The sequence below is a fragment of the Vigna radiata genome, chromosome 9, assembly GCF_000741045.1.
Source record: "Vigna radiata var. radiata cultivar VC1973A chromosome 9, Vradiata_ver6, whole genome shotgun sequence".
NCBI lineage: Eukaryota > Viridiplantae > Streptophyta > Magnoliopsida > Fabales > Fabaceae > Vigna > Vigna radiata.
Window position 1 is genome coordinate 20,224,909 of NC_028359.1, and position 17,696 is coordinate 20,242,604.

Consider the following 17,696-nt stretch of genomic DNA (forward strand, 5'->3'; position numbering starts at 1 on the left):
CAATTATTTTTGTGCTCTTGTCCTTCATAGGCGCATTCTGCTTTCTCTCTCACTGGTGATGACACTTTATTCCGATGAACCCACCTTTTGAAAGTTAGTTTTTGTTTTTGTTTTGAAGAACTTATTTGTTGAACTTGTTTGTTGTTTTTTTTAACTTGTTTGTTGTTGTTGTTGTTGTTTGGTTGAACTTGTTTGTTGTTGTTGTTTGGTTGAACTTGTTTGTTGTTGTTGTTGTTTGATTGAACTTGTTTGTTGTTCGTTATTGTTGTTTGTTGTTGATACTACACTACACGTTCATAGTTCATGTTTTTTAAAACACCAAAAACTAAAATTTGTTGTTTTTCTGTTTTTCAAGTCTCGTAGTGTTGTAAAAAAGGATCACAATTAATTAAATAAAATAAAATAAAATTGATTAACATCGTATATTGACAAATTCGACGTTAAGTTAACGTCGTATATTGATAATATTCTTCGTTAATTTAATGTCAATTTTTAGAATTCAATGTCAATTTAACGTCTCCTGATATGACGTCGTTCGTGAATTCGCTGTTAAAAGCCCAAAATATTTGACGCTGTATGCGATTTTTGTACTAGTGAGTGTTTAGAATGGAAAATGTTTTCAAATATGGTTAAGTATTGAACTTAACCGATTACATTATTTTCATAATTGGTTAAAATGCGTTACTTGTGAGAATCATTTTCTTGAAAAATCATAAACGTCAATAATGGTCATATTTTGAATATTGTTGGCTTGTATGAATTGCATAATCAATTGCATGCGCTTTTAATCTGTTAAATCTGATACAGATGTAAAATTGTTAAAGCAGAAGGAAAAACTTAACAGATTACATTATGTTCTTAATTGATTAAACTGTGTCAGAGTTTGAAAATTTATAAATAGACGCATTGCTCTTTGCCTCAACATGATTCTATGATCTTACACTTTCATAACTAACTTATGTGTTGAGAATTAATTGCAGGAGCGTCCTAGAATTCTTGGAGAATCAAGATCACTTATTTGGAAGGAAATTCGTAAAGATTCCCGTAAGAACATTGTGCTTACACATTGCTGATCAAATCTCCACATATGGTGCCCTCAGTGTTGATGCTACAATCAAGATGATTGTGTTTCCATGTTGCTGTGAGCCAGGAACAGAACCTTGTGTGTTCTAGTTCTTAGAGTTGGGATTACTCTAAAGTTACAGAAAGTTTAGATTGCTTTCTGGGTTGAGATTGTGAGGTGATTCACATCTTGTGCTATAAGGAATATTTAGTTGGAAAAAAGGAGAATGCATTTGAGAGGAAAGTTCTTTGTATTCTTACTTGTATAACTCTATCATTATAGTGGTTCTTTTCAACTCAGGTTGATTGTAGAAGAGTAAATATAAACTTGACCAAACCAGTATAAATACCTATATCTTTCTATCTCTTCTCTTTTACTATTGTTCATATTCTTGTTTGATTGTATTCTAAAAAAACTTCAAAGATTTCAAAAAAATTTTGAAAGGACAAATTTTTTAAAAATAACCCATTCACTTCTCTTAGGTGAGATTATCAGTTTAACTCTTTCTACAAAGAGGAATAACTATATGAAAAGGTTTTTAAAGAAAATATAAGTTTTTAAATGAAACTCGTTTTAAAAATATAACAATATTCTATTTATACTTTAATCTTTTAATATTAAAATAATTGAATTTATCGTATGAAACATATTTTAAACACAATTTTCTATACTTTATATACTCTTACATATTTAGCAAATGTAGCTCTATGTTATGAAGCTTTAATTATTTACTTTTCTTTTGAAATCTTACATTTAATAATAATAATAATAATTTAAATAAAATAATATTAAAATTATAAATTTTAAAGTTTAGTTAAATAATGTTTAGTTTTACTGTCTTTCTTATAATTTTTTTTTCATTTATTTACTTTATTTTTCTTATTTATTCAATAATGCATTAACATATTCATTTAGATTTTTTCTTTAATAATACATGTGCGTATACCTTAAACCTGCCAGTCAGAAGTACTACATTTTTGTGCTTTCAGTTAGAGGTTACCAAAACATGTGCGTAATTGGATATTCAAACAGAATTTAGAGGTTATATAATATGAAAAGAATACACATACCCACAAATAATTTTTTTTATAAAAATAATAATTTATTGAATTATTTTTATCCATTTATTATTTTACTTTACTGTTGTATTTTACTTATTTTCTATGTTTACATTTATTTAAAATTAATAAAATAAAGTTAATAAAATTGTATGATTCATGATTCATTTAAGTGAACATGTAAATAGTTTTATATCAAGCCCTTTTTATAATTATGGTTCACTTTTTTCATTAATTACATTGGTCAAATCATAATTACAAAATTTTACATAAATTGTGATGTCTACCTAACAAATAGTATATATTTTTCCAAAATTTTGACGCATTTTGTGCACAGTACTTTTTATATAGATTTTTTTGTTTTTCTAAACTAGACTAAAGTGCAAAGTGCATCATTTGTACCTAAGGACATAGGTTTTTAATAGATTAAATCATCAATGTTTGTAAAAAGAAAATTAATTGTATAAATAATTTAAATAAATAATATATATATTACTTATTTTTATAATGAAATGATAGAGATTAAAATAATAAATTTTAAAAAAATGAATTTAGATATAAAAACTAATACAAATTCATGTTTAATTTGTTCTTGACTGAATATATATTTTTAATCAGTTATTTATTTTTCTAAAAAACCTACTCAATTTTTATGCTAATTTTTTTTTAATTAGAAATATGTTGACATGATCAATAACTAATGAGGCTGAAAAGACATGAAAATTTATAAAATTTCAAAAGATAAATTATAAAATTTTATAATTTTTAAACATTAATACATTAATGCAATAAATTATAAAATTTTAAGCAATTACTGAAAGATAAAAAATAATAAATATAAAGTAAAAACACGATAATGAATGTAAATCTTAACAATAAAGTAAACAATAAATAATAGTAATAATATTGTTACATTAAGAAAACACACATAATAATAAATTCAGTAATCTAAATTCTAAAAATTTAAAAGAAATTGTTAAAAAAATAAACCTAATAAAAAATACACATAATAATAAAATACTATGATATTATACAATATGTGAATATCTCGTGTATACTGTAATAATATATATTATTATAAACATTTAAAGTAGGTTAAAAGAAAATAAAAGTTTGATCAATATTCTCAAAGTATATGAAATTTTTATATATTTAAAAATTATAATCTTCAAATAAAGAAACATAACAGTAATAAAAATTACATATAGAAAAAACTAATACTAAAATCATAAGGAAGGTCTCACTATTTACTATACTCTAAAATTTAATAACATTAAATTCAATCCAATGTCTAAAAACCCATATGGATTAATATATGGAAACTTTGTTAACCAATTAATAAGCACATCTCATGTAACAAATTATTTATTCCAATATTAAAAGATTAACAATTTAGTTATTACATTTTTTTTTCTTTAAATAAATATAAATATAAAATAAAATTAGGAAGCTTCGGGGAAATTGCACCAACCTGCTGTGCTGACAACCCTACATGCTTATTTATAATATTTCTCTTCTGTTGTGGCTAACTATCATCACATACGTTCATTCACTCAGTCGGTTAGGTGTCACCTTGTCTTCACATAAAGTATTTTTTATTCGTTCAACTTTTAATTTTCTTGTTATTTAGAAGTAGAAAGTTTTCAGGTATTGAAAATGGAGGTGATGGAGAATGGTGGTGCAAACATGAAGGGGTTGTTGAACAAGGAGATGAGACATGGAAGAACAGCACATAACATGTCGTCTTCTTCACTGCGCAAAAAATCTGACCTAACTCTTGTGTCTAAGGTTAATTTTGGTCCTCTAAAAGACATGTTGGTGAACATTCAAGAGGTTGTTTTGGGAACCAAACTCTCTATTCTCTTACCAGCTGTTCCAATTGCCATTGTTGCTCAATGCTATGGATTTGGAAGAGTGAGTTCTCTTCTGGTTTTTTTTTGTACATACTCATACACCATTTTTCACCTGATGAGTCTCAATTATTATATATCATCTGTGTAACTGAACAACATTGTATGTTTTATAAATTATAAAATCTAAACATATGTTTCCTATGAAATTTAGCATGATGTTCCACTCCTTAATCTCTCTTGAACAACCAATGCTTCTTCTTCTCATATGTATGGCTGAAAAGAAAAAAAAAAGCAATATGCATGAATGGACATGAACACTGATTATTTCAAACCTCCATTTTTTTTATTGTAGAATGTGAATAAATCACTGTATATTCTTGAATTATTACATCATTACATTTCAAACTATTCAGTTAAGTTTTATGAATTATTTCTTTTTATAAATTAAAAGGTAAAAAATAATTCAAGTTTCACGAATTGACTCACCAGATATGTAATGTTCTAGAATGTACAAATTCTTGCCTCGTGGGTACAAAAGGTACAGAAGTTCAAAGCTTACAGCGACACATAGATTAGAGATATCTTCTCCAAAAGTCAAATATCTTTATTTTTTATTTCAATCAAATTTATTTTTATCACTCATCTTTCTTGTTTTATTTTATTTTTTTTATTTTTTTTCTCTTTGCTTATTTCTTCACATGTATTACATGTCCCTTTTAATAAAATTCTTGTACGAAACAATTTATGTCCTATGATTCTCTATTCACCCAAATCATCCTTTGTAAGGATAGAGAATGACAGTTCTCCTTATATATCACTTTGAAAATAATTTATATTATTATTGGAAAGATTTTAACCAAGTTAATCCTTTAATACTTTTTAACTACTTAACTTTATATATATCTTTACTCATTAAAAGTTCTTCGTACTACTTTTAATAATTAGTTTTGTATGTACTGTCAAAGATCTCAACATGATTTAGAGTACTTTTCTTTTTGTGAGGGAAAAAATAATTAAAGTATCTTTGTGGTGATAATATTGACAAACACATAATTTTTTTTTTTTCTTTCAAGAGAAGTGTAGTATTCAGAGGATGAATTATATAATAATAATCACTTTCTTTTATTGTCTACAGTCTTGGGTTTTTGCATTGAGTTTATTGGGACTTACCCCACTTGCTGAAAGACTCAGTTTCTTGACAGAGTAAGAAAACCATAACATGATTCTACATTAATAATTTTTTATTATTCTGTAAATTTTTCTTTACCCTTTTAATATTTGTTTACTGATTCTCCTTTCATTCACTACCTTGGTATTGGGTACTTTAAAATTTGCAGACAAATTGCTTGCTACACCGGTCCCACAGGTAAGTGGGGAATATCCATAACTGTATGTTCTACAAGAACATGTTTTTTTTTTTTAAAAGTTTTTCAGTGTCAGTGTACTATTATGTCTTCTTTAATTTGGACTAAATATGAATGTCACTTTATAATCATTAAAAAAACAAAATTACAATGTTGCATCATTCTTTTTTTTTTTCCATAAATTATTGATCTTTTCTAGGCAATATTTTCTCAATAAGAAATAAAGCTTTTATAAAATGTAAGAGTATATAATTGATTGTCATGATATTTAAGTCTTACTTTTATGTTCTTTTTTATACAGTGGGAGGACTTATGAATGCAACATGTGGGAATAGTACAGAGCTCATTATAGCAATTTTTGCCCTTAGCCGTAATAACGTTGCTTTGGTCAAATATTCTCTTCTGGGTTCTGTAATTTCTAATCTTCTTCTGGTTCTTGGAACCTCTCTATTCTGTGGAGGTCTTGTAAACCTTAGAGAGGAACAGAAATATGATAGAGTGAGACTCTTCAATCCATTAAAATATGTTAGGTTTAATAGTTTTTTTTTTTTCTAATATTTGAGGATTCCTCAATTTTTTGTTTCTTAATTTAATTCTCATTTTATTTGATAAGAGTTATTGGAATTCATTCTATTAAATTGATATTAATACTATTTAAAATATGAATGAGTTAAACTCTTCATTCTCTCCTTTTTATTTATTACAACTGTTTCTACTCTGTTGGAAGACAATTTACCACAACTGTTTCTACTCTGTTGGAAGACAATCAATGTGGTGAATAGAAACAAAGAGGATAAAGTTTGGAGAAGTCTATAGTTGTCATATTCCAAACAGTGTCCATACCAATTTAATGAATGAAACCTGAATATAATGGAAACTGAATTGAGGAATAAAAATAATTGAGGGATGATATTGAATAAAAGGACCAGAAATTAAGCCAAACTTGTATACATGAATTGTCTATCTTCTTTTGAGGTGAAATAATGACGAAGAGAGTTGATTGTTTTGCAATGTTTTTTGCAGAGACAAGCAGATATGAACTTGCTTATGCTGTTTGTGGCATTGCATTGTCAGTTGCTGCCAATGCTGTTCCATTATGCTGGTGTCTCAGAGGGTGTCACTGCAGAATCATCTCTGCAGTTGTCAAGAGCTGCTAGCATTATTATGGTGATAGCATATTTTGCCTACCTTGTGTTCCAGCTTTGGACTCACAGACAACTATTTGAAGACCAAGATGTAAGCTTTCTTTGATTTTGAAATGATGAAGCTAATGTTGATTTTTCTTCATGTCAATATGTAATAGTAATTGTCATCATGCATCTTGCAGCAAAATGAAGAAGAGGGTGACACTGATTCAGATGAAGCAGTGATAGGATTCTGGAGTGGATGTGTTTGGCTGGTTGGGATCACTGTTATCATTGCAGTGCTTTCTGAATATGTGGTGGAAACAATTGAGGTAATTGACTTTTTTTTTTTTTCTTTTCTGAGAGATGGAAATAAGTTATATTTTGATAACAATACATGAGTTTATTTTACAAATTGTAAATTCACACATTTTTATTATGCAAATTAAATAACAAATTATCTTAGCTACTCTTTTTAAAGTATTTATCATCTACGACAACCTGTGATTAATGTGAATGTGTTTTCTTATCACTGTTTTGGTGTCTGAGTATCATAATATGTTATAATATCAGCTGATAGTGATGAAAAAGTATGTGAAATTGAACAGGATGCATCTAATTCATGGGGTTTGTCTGTTAGCTTCCTCAGCATAATCTTGCTTCCAATAGTTGGTAATGCAGCAGAACATGCTGGAGCAATCATATTTGCTTTCAAGAACAAACTGGTATCTAAGTTTTATGAAATTTTGATACTTTTCATTTATTACATAAATTGCTTGAAACTATGATTCTAATCATTTGTCCAAATTCTTATGTGTTTAAATGGATATTGTTTTATATCTGGACATCTGATTTAATTTCCTGATACTAACATATTGATGTTACTGCAGGACATTTCTTTGGGTGTTTGTCTGGGTTCTGCAACTCAAATTAGCATGTTTGTGGTAAGCATACGCCTTGAAAACATTGAATGTTTAGTTGGATAAATAAAAAATCTCACTAAACAAATGTTATTATTACAATGTAGATTCCCCTTTGTGTGATTCTTGCTTGGATTCTGGGAATTCAAATGGACCTCAGCTTCAACCTCTTAGAAACAGGTTCACTTGCTTTGGCAATAATAACCACAGCTTTCACATTACAGGTATACTAATTGTTAAGATATGTCAAATATTCTATTAACGGATATTAAGCAATCAAATATTATATTAGTTATAACATATAGTATATAAGTAGGTGTAAACATTACCTTATAAGTCAATTTTGTGGGATTGAGTTAGATTTAAAGTCGACTTCTAAGACTAATTATATAAATTATATATCATCATTTATGTTGATACTGCAGAAACATTGATTAAATATATCTTGCATTGTAGGATGGAACTTCTCACTACATGAAAGGCCTTGTGCTATTTCTGTGCTACATTATCATTGGGGCATGCTTTTTCGTACAAAGAACACCCTCTAGTAAGCTTAATAAATATTTTCAATCTATGTATTTATGTACTGTCTGAAATTATAATTCATGTATGAAGTTTTGTCACTCGTTTCCCCAGACCAAATTAGTGCTTCCGGCATAATGCTCAAATTAACAAGGGAAGCAGTTTTCAGAGCTTAATTGGTAAATTCATGTTCTCTATATAGATGCAGATATAATCTTTTTGTGTGGATTCAAAGAGTCTGTGAAATTAGCTTTGAGCATTTGATTGCAGGCATTTGTGGCTGTTTTTGGTGTCTGAGATAAAGAGTTGGAGCATCCAAACTTTCAACAAGATTCAATGCATTTGTTATTTGTTCATTTGTCATTCCAAACCAAAGAGATGAACAAGTTCTGCATGTAGTATCTTCCAATCTATTTGGTTGTTTCTGTATATAGTTCTCTTTAAAGGATTTTCTTTTTCAAGATTTCCATTGCATAATGTAGTAGTGATAGAGTTGTGACATCAAAATGAAATAAAATGAGAACTGTTATTTGGAATATGCGGTCGCATACGAAAGTGTTGAAAATAATTTAAATGTGAATTTAAATCTTAAATTAGGTAGAAATAATAAAGTTAAATGTTATATAAGAAAACATATTTATTAATCTAATGTATGAAGGTTTTCTATTAAAAGTGATGTTAATTTTTCTTTGGATTGGGCTCATATTACATTTATGCAATCTCATTCTTTTAAAGAAAAAGAAAATACCCATCGGCAAGAGCTCCGGCTCATATAACAATTTTTTATATAAGAAATTGGAGCCACCTTTTGATTTTGATTGTCCACAAGAAAGAAAAACAGAGAAATCATACAAAAAAAAAAAAATTGTAGAACCACAAAAGTGACATACATGATGAGCCACAACATTAATGGTGTGTTTGATATAGAAAAATACTATTTAGGATTTTTGAGTGCATTTGTGAGGATCTTGTGCAAAGTTTTGAGTGTATTTGTGAGGATGTTGGTATTTGGTATAAATAATTTGGGTGTATTTGTTGAGAAAATTTGGAGTGAGAAAATTGTGTGAGATGAAGATAAAATATTGGGATTTGGGACTTTGGTGTTTAAATTACTATTTTAACTAAATGTATATATTTGTTTTTTTTAAGTATTACGGTCAATTGATAAATAATATTTTTATATCATTTATTAAATAATTTATTTTCACTACTTTTTTTTAATATGTTTATATTTTAAAATATATACAAAGTACAATTTTGAATTTATATAAAAAAATAACTTATCAACTATTATTGACTCACTAAAATTAATCACATATACGAATAATTTTTTTATTTATATTACTACCTTTCTACTCGAACCAAATCATCTCATTTTTATTCAATTTTTGTCTAAATCAATCCAAATTTATCTTTTATATATATATATATATATATATATATATATATATATAAAAGTTAAATGAAGTCAAAGTTTTTTTTTATAGACAAAACAAGTCACTCATTTTATTAGAATGAATATGTTTGTTTGACCTAATAACGAACTAGATTACTTGTTAAAATGTAAGATGTTAGTGCAAAAACAATGTGTTTAACATCGAATCACTCCATAGCCAACGTTAAAAATGATCGGTGACATTTTTGAAAATAAATGTAATTATTAAATGTCGTTTAGAATTGTTATTCGAGGTAAAAGGATATAAAACGTCGAATGCTCCAGCGTTAGACTTTAAAAGGTTAGTGAATTAAAAAAAAAATTGAGCAGGAGATTGAAAATTTATTATCTTAGCGCACGAGACCCTTTTCTCTGCTCAAATTTTTTTCAAATGAAGTTTGACGACCATCACATGTAATTTTTCTTTCATTTGATACAAGTGCATGTTAATTACCTACTTTAAGTATGATTTTTGTTTGTTTTCACCGATTATTTTCGTGTTCCTGTCCTTCATAGGTGCATTCTGCTTTTTCTCTCACTGGTGGCAACACTTTATTCCGATGAATCCACCTTTTAAAGGTCAGTTTTCGTTTTCATTTTGAAGAACTTATTTGTTGATAACTTGTTTGTTATTTTTTTCGTTGAACTTGTTTATTGTTGTTGTTGTTTGGTTGAACTTGTTTGCTATTATTTCATTGAATTTTTTTGTTGTTTGATTGAACTTCTTTGTTGTTTGTTATTGTTCTTTGATTGATCCGTTCATAGTTCATGCTTTATAAAATACCAAAAATTGAAATTTGTTGTTTTTTCTTCTTTTCATGTCTTGTAGAGTTGTAAAAAAGGATCACAATCAATCAAAAAAATTGATTAACGTCGTATATTGACAAAATTCGATGTTAAATTAACGTCGAATTTTTTAAATTCGACGTCAATTTAACGTCTCCTAATATGACGTCGTTCTCGAATTCGACGTGAAAGACAAAAAATATTCAACGTCATACGCTTTTTTTGTACTAGTGATGTCTATTAGGTTTTGGTTTTGAAGAAACGAAAGCATAACAAAATGCGGTGGTATTTTCGTAGTTTCAGCAGACTTATATGTCTTGGTGAAGTGGGAACTGAAGCATAAAAGATATATTGTCTCGATTATTTGAGCAATTAAGGCATAAAATCCTGCAAATCCACTTGACATACTGCCTGATAATTTTTACCTCGATTATCAGGTAAAACAGACTTTTTACCTGATATTTTTTTCGAAAATTGACATACTACCTCGATTCTTTGAGAACCCGAGGCAAAAAACCTTGCAGATCCCTCTACAACCTCTACAAGTTCACTGACATTCTTCTGGACATGTGTTATGGTCTCAGTTGTATGCAGAACCTTTTCCATACATCATATACTGCCTCGGTTTTCTAGACAATTGAGGCCAAAAACTCTGTAAAAATCCCTCTACAACCTCTACAACCTGACACTATATTCTGAACATGTTGTATGACCTTGGTTCTGTTCAGAAGCGATGTCATATGTCCTGCTAAACACCTAACCCTTCTGAAATTGAACATTCCAAATTCTTTTTGTCAACAACTATATGGCTTCGATTTATAGTAGAACCGATGCCATAAACCTTTTATGTCTCAGTTTAACTGCGAACCGAGGCTTGTAATATGAAAAAAAAAATTAAAATTGCCATTTAATATTTTATTTTGAATTGTTTCTAAAGATTTTAATCATCGGTTATTGTGAGGCGGAAGTACCTTATTGCCTTGGTTTTTTACTTAACTTAGGTAATATCCTTTTTGAGGATTAAAATTTCAGAAACGTAAAACAATAACCCCACTTCTTCTTCCCTCCACGAACTCTTTCTCTCTTTTGAACGAACTACTCTCTCTTGTGCATGACCTTCGCTGCCTCCATCACCAATGTTCATCATCGTTCGTGCTGCCACCGGCTATTCGCATCGCCACGGTTCATCTCCTTCTTTTGGTGTTGCCGTTCCTCTCCTTGTTCTTCACCATTTCGTCTTCGCATGGTAAGTTTTTCAAACCCTCCTCCATTTTTGTCTATGAAACATTCAAATTTTTAAACGCATATTTGTGACCAAGAATTGAGCCATTATAGGATTGATTAGCGCTTGGAAAAAAAGAAGTTTGTGATTCGGAAAAAGATGAGTTCATGAGAATAACGCAGTAGTAAATGCTCTCAATAATGGTGATGTGGTATAACAACGACGGTGGTGGCGATGCCCACAACGAGATGTTGTTAGCATTGGCTCTGGACAAACAAAAATGAAAGCGTAATGAAGAGCGAAAAAAGATGTTTCATTGCCACATATAAAGTTTCAAAGTTATACTTAATGATTAAACTTGTCCAATTTAACCATCACAAATCTTATTAGAATATGAGAAATGATTTTTTGATAATCTAAATTTTTTAGATTCATTTCACAGTACACTTACATACATTTTACTTTAAAAAAAAAATACAAAAGTTTACATTTTTATATTTTTATTCTTAGAATATTTAGTGAACACTAAGAATATTGATTTTCTATCAACTCCTCCACGTCATAAAGGAAAAAGAACACAGGCAGAGAGCTTTCAGACTTGAATGACATTTCAAAGAGAGTTACTTCTTTCATCATCACACACTGCTCCTTGCATCTCTCATTCATTTTTTGCCTTTCAGTAATATTTAAACAGATGTGAATATCACGTTGAATTCTTGAACAAATGTTAATATCCATGCACAGATATTAACATCCGTTGAAGGACAAACGAATATCGACATCCGTTTTAGAATATTTATAACTTCCGTAGATGGAAGGATGTTTCTTTCTCCAAGCCTGTCTATCCACTGGTGCATCCCGTTGTTTTGGTGGAAACATATGAGAAGAGGGTGAGAGTGTCGCCTATTATGTTGATGATCTTCAAGGACATGAACGACTTAAATCTTTTCTTGCTCATATGGGACTCACGCACTTCTGAAAATGCTTCTGGTAAAGTATCTCTGATTTTCAATTTCTTGTGCCACTATTTACTTGCGTATAGGGATACTTTATTTGTTTATTTTACGCATTCTTTATTTGTTTTGCAACATAAAGCATAAGTCATCACAACTAATGACCTCAAATCTCCCACATGCTTGTTTTTATTTATAACAATAACAAACCATGTCTTTTAATAGTTATCAACTCTTTCTAGAAACTTTCTTTACTGTGTGATAAACTGATTTTTCAGATCATTACAGATTAGATTTAGAGGATTTCTTTGTTGGTTATTCATAAAGTATGGTGATGTTTACATGGCCTTGGTTGTTTAGATCTACTTTGTATATTATTTATTGAATTTTCTTTGCCTTATCAGTCATACTGAATTTTCTTTTGTCCAAAATAATAGTTTGTTTTTTGAAGGAACATCTTATATTTGTTGATAATAATAATCATACCATGCATCTCCGCATCCTTAATTTGAACGAAAAAAAATTTGACTTCTGGTAATAGTTTTAAACTGTAACGTTATAAAGTTTTAACTTCCAAGACATTGCATGTCTTCTTTCATGTGAACAACTTCATTCATGCAGACATGCATCCTGGAAATATCCTTCTTCGAGTGGCTTAGAGCAAGTCGTGAAAATGGCTCTTCAAATCAAAGCCTCATGTAGTTTTCTCCTTGATGTAGGTATGACTGCCGAACTCTCTGGTAGTGAGGAGGTGTAGGGAGTAGTTGGTAAAAGTTAAATTAATGTATAGTATTTTCAGAATTAAAAGATTAAAAGATAGTGAGGAGGTGCAAGAACTATTTGGGATGCTGAAGGGAGCAACTCTCCATTTCAAATATCCCATTATATATTTTGTAGCAGCATAAAAATTACTTAAGTGAAATTTGAGAAATTATTTCCTCGATCAAGGTGCGGACATTAGCAAATCTCAAAACTCGCTTAGAAGAACTTAAAAATAGTTGAAAAACAGCAATGACTCAAGTTAGAGTGAGAGAGATGAAAGAAAGAGTTGACAGGAATGAGGGATGGAGAGGGACGAGTAAGGGTTTGGGAGTTTCTTGTTTTTTTAGTTTTGAGAATGAAAATTATTCAAATATCTTTGACCTTAAAACCTATAAGCTATAATATATCAAAAATATTTTTGTCTACTAAAACCCGATACATTTTGTTAAAATGTACCAACTGAACAAAGAGATTATGTATCTTAACAAATACACACATGTATATATAGACACATGATTATTATGAAAGTCACTAATTAAAGCGACACTTGCAACACCAGATTTTGTCTACAATAGCTTGTTTTAAATACCCTTGACGATGGTTATGTGGCGTAGTAGCGGTAGTGGCGACCATGCCAACGGAAAGACGTTGTTAGCATTGGTTCTAAAGGAGAAGGAACAGAGATGGTAGCGCGACACAAAACTCTCAAATGGTGAGGTTGGTTCGAAAAAACCTACTCAATCTTCTTATTCTCAGATTCATATTGTGTGAGTGAAGTTTGGAAGATAATGAAGGGTGATTGGATGAGTATTATACCTGATGCAAATGTACTATGAATTTATAGGATGAAGGAAATGATGAAGACAATGGTCTTATGGATGTGAGAATGATGTGGTCTCTCCTACGCGAAGAAGAAGCGGGGACAAAGGAGGTGTTGCTCCATTTGCCATATCAACAAAAAAAAATTAACATGGTTAGATTTTAGAGACCGATTTCATGTTTTTTTTTTTTTTTATAAAAATAGGAATCTAATTAGATTAAACTTAGTAATATGAAATAAAATCAAAATAGTATGATAATTTAAAGAAAAAAACATTATTAATCTATTAAATAATGTATATTTATCCATAGGATGTAAGAACCTAGAAAATAGAGTATTAGAATAGATAGGTGTATTCAAATAATGAGACCGAATATTTTATTTTAAAATAATCTTATAATGTAAATAGAATTTTATAAAGTTCGTCTCATTATTTAAAACACAGTCAATGTCTTTAAACTCTTCCCTCTTCGTTTTCTCTCACTTCTCTCTACTCTTTCTTACTCCTGGACTATCTGTTAAACGATCAGGAAGTGTCTAGGCGATCTTGGCGTCGAGGGTTACAATTCCTACTGATCAATTTCTTGATTTGAGCCAGTAAGTTTCGTTCCTCTTTTTTAGGTTTTCCCTTAAATATGTGATTATGCGGATTTTCTATCTTTGCATGAGAATTGTGTCTTTGTTTCTTGACTCTTAGCTTAATTTAGGTTCTAAGGTTGGTTTCCTATCACCGATCAATGATTTGTAGGTTTTTTTAGAGTTTCCTTACGGTGCAAGCATTAGTCAGGGTTTTCTATAGCTATTCATCGTTTCTCTAAGGTAAGGAAAGCTAGATTATTGTTTTAATTTAGTGATTTAGCAAGTATGTATGTTAATTCAAAGCTTATTGTATTGATTGAAATAAATTTAGGTTTTGAGTAAGTTATAATGTGTGCAATTATATTGTTATGAATGAATCTTGATGGTTTTTGATAAATAACTTAATTCGATGATGTTTGATTTGCTATTGGGAGTATAAAAGGTTAAAAATTTGTATTAGAGTTGATTAGTTATGAATAGAGTCACATTGTAGTGGTTTAGAGTTAGTTTTGACGAAGTGGAGTAGTGAAAATGAGAATTAGAGCTTAGATGCTCAATTGTATGTTGGGACAACTTGGGTAAGTCAAATGTGACTTGTTTGAGTCCCTACATTGCTTAAAAATGTGTTAAAAGTGGTAGAACACGAATTGGGTCCAAAGGTTGTTGATTTGTAAGTTATGAAGAGTGAATTGCTTAGGAAACACTTTAGAATGATGGTAGTAATGTTTATAAACACTTGTTCAAGTCTAATTAGGTGTATAACACAATCTATGAGTGTTAGAAATTGGGAAAAAATAGTTGGTTTTGGTAAACTTGGAGCAGGTTGCGTAATTCTGCAAATTTCATGTTGTAGATTATGCAGACTCGCTGCGCGAGTAGAGTCGCTCATCGAATGGTTGTAGAGGCTGATCCTCTAATTAAGGATTCACATAGTAAAAAGGTGCGCTGAGCGAGTGGTTGAGGTCTGGGAGCACTGTCAATTTAATTCAATTAGCGAATGGGTGAGCTTAGCGAGTGAGTTGGGAGTCTAGACCACTGTCTGAACTTTCGCATAGTGAATTAGGGCGTTAAGCGAGAGGTTGGGGTCTGGTACCACTGGTAATTTAATTCGCTCAACTACTTGTTTGGAGGTAGGGGGCACTGTCAGTGGATTCATATAGCCAGCTATATTGCTATGTGAAAGTAGTCTGTGGTCGCTCAACAAGGGTATGCGCTGAGTGACTGATCCAAGTTTTAGTTTACTCTTTACTTCTTTCCTTAGTTTGATCTAAATGAAGTTTTGGATACATTGTGAATTATGTTTGAATGTGTATTAAGATATATAATTGATTATTGTCATGAGTTATGTTTCCAGGTAAAGGTATGTGATTTCAAAGTGGTGAAAGTAAGTTTCAATGTGGAATTTCTTGGTAAGATTCAAGTTTATTTAGAATGAATGCAGAGCTCAGTCTTGGGGGTTATGCTGAAACTCCAATGGTCTTTCATTCTCATGTAGAGAGGATTGATCCATGTCGTGAGGAGTAGCAGGAGGTCTTAGTCTTGGGATTCCAGTATGCCTCAAGGCCCGGAACATACTAACCTTGTGAGTGTGGTAGGGTGAAACCCGTTGGCAATGACTTTGCAAAATAGTAGAGGCCACCACAAGCGCACAACCCTCGACAATCATTCTAAGTCTGGACGATCAAGTCTAGGTCTTAACATGCTAGGATGTTTGAAGTAGTTTATCTGGTAGGTATACTTATAGGTCTTTTGTATGTTATATCAATGTATGAATTCTTTTTATATCTACCTTACCCTTCTATTTCTGATTGTGTTTTGTATGTGTGGTGTTTTTCCTTTGCTATGATCATCTTGTGGGTGAGTAGAGAGAGATAAGGTTTATCTGGAGCAGACTTTGGACAGAGTTGATGCAGCAACATAGACTAGATAGATTAGCATTGTATATATTTTTGTAGTAGACTAGTTGTTTATAAAATTTAAATTTTATGATTATTTTAGATGATTGTAAGATTACACTTTACATTTTGACCTTTAACTGTTTTATCTTATCATATATGTGATGACTTTTTTATATAGTTTTATACTATATTTTTTGGGATATTATATAGGATATATAAAATTAATTACCCATAAAATAATAATTAATAAAACAACTAATAAGATAATAACAACGGATAATATATTAAATTAACTTAGACTTAGCCGGCATATTCCAGACTCTCATTTGAAGAAGTCAGACCCTTTGCGTAAACAAAATAGGATATATAAAATTAATTACCCATAGGATAATAATTAATAAAACAACTAATAAGATAATAACAACTGATAATATATATTAAATTAACTTAGACTTAGCCAGCATATTCGAGACTCTCATTTGAAGAAGTCAGACCCTTTGCGTAAATAAATTGATATTGGGCTGTTATTTATTATTACCAAAAAGAACACTAAATTTATATAACCATTATATTTTTTTATTCACCATAGATATTATATTGTAATGTATAAATCATAGTCAATTTTTAAAGGGAACTATAATATTTGTAAAATATATAACTTATATCTTTATATTATTAATATTTTTATAGAATTATATATATATATATATATATATATATATATATATATATATATATATATATATATATATATATATATATGTGTGTGTGTGTGTTTTACATGTAGGGATTTATAGAGATAATATTTGTAAAACTTTTCCATATTAAAAGAAAACACCTTGATGTTTTGACGTAACTTTTGTATTATATTGGGTCAAATAAGTTTTTATTTGGGACGATTTTGGTTTTAGTCCATTTTTAAACTAAGGTATAATTTAGTCCTTCAACTTTAGAAAACTCTGGTTTTAGTCTTTTTTATCAATTTTTTTAACTTTTTCAAGCACGTTTCGTTATAGCATTTGAATTGTTTATCTGTTTGACACATTTTGCTTCAATGTTAACTGAGAAACACGTTTGAAACAACAAATAAAGTTAAAAAAATTTGGTAAAAAGAACTAAAATTAGAATTTTCTAAGATTGAAAGACTAAATTGTATCTTAGTTTGAAAATTGACTAAAACCAAAATCACTCCAAAGTATATTAAAAACATATTTAACTATTATATTTATCTGAACGCGTTTGGCATTAACACTTACACAAGTTGTTTCAATTCTTAAATAGAGAAAAATTATGGTATAGAGTATGGTAACTTAACTTGTTGGGAGCGCAAACAATGA

The 17,696-nt window shown here is 29.6% G+C and overlaps 1 protein-coding gene across 1 annotated transcript; it reads left to right on the forward strand.

Moving 5' to 3' along the window:
• The first annotated feature begins 3,659 nt into the window (after window positions 1-3,659).
• On the forward strand, window positions 3,660-8,440 carry LOC106773646 (vacuolar cation/proton exchanger 3). The gene is made up of 13 exons (XM_014660375.2): window positions 3,660-3,686; window positions 3,769-4,035; window positions 5,110-5,177; window positions 5,312-5,340; window positions 5,640-5,836; window positions 6,362-6,574; window positions 6,666-6,794; window positions 7,071-7,187; window positions 7,353-7,406; window positions 7,490-7,606; window positions 7,839-7,929; window positions 8,019-8,083; window positions 8,175-8,440. Exons 2-12 carry the CDS (start codon window positions 3,778-3,780, stop codon window positions 8,078-8,080), a joined length of 1,335 nt encoding a protein of 444 aa, XP_014515861.1. The 5' UTR covers window positions 3,660-3,686; window positions 3,769-3,777; the 3' UTR covers window positions 8,081-8,083; window positions 8,175-8,440.
• The last annotated feature ends 9,256 nt before the right edge of the window (window positions 8,441-17,696 follow it).

Coding starts and splice junctions, on each gene's coding strand:
- LOC106773646 (XM_014660375.2), top strand. CDS start 3,778: ATGGAGGTGATGGAGAATGGTGGTGCAAACATGAAGGGGTTGTTGAAC. Junction 5,341..5,639: donor TTGCTACACCGGTCCCACAG/GTAAGTGGGGAA, acceptor TTTTTTATACAG/TGGGAGGACTTATGAATGCA. Junction 7,188..7,352: donor TTGCTTTCAAGAACAAACTG/GTATCTAAGTTT, acceptor ATGTTACTGCAG/GACATTTCTTTGGGTGTTTG.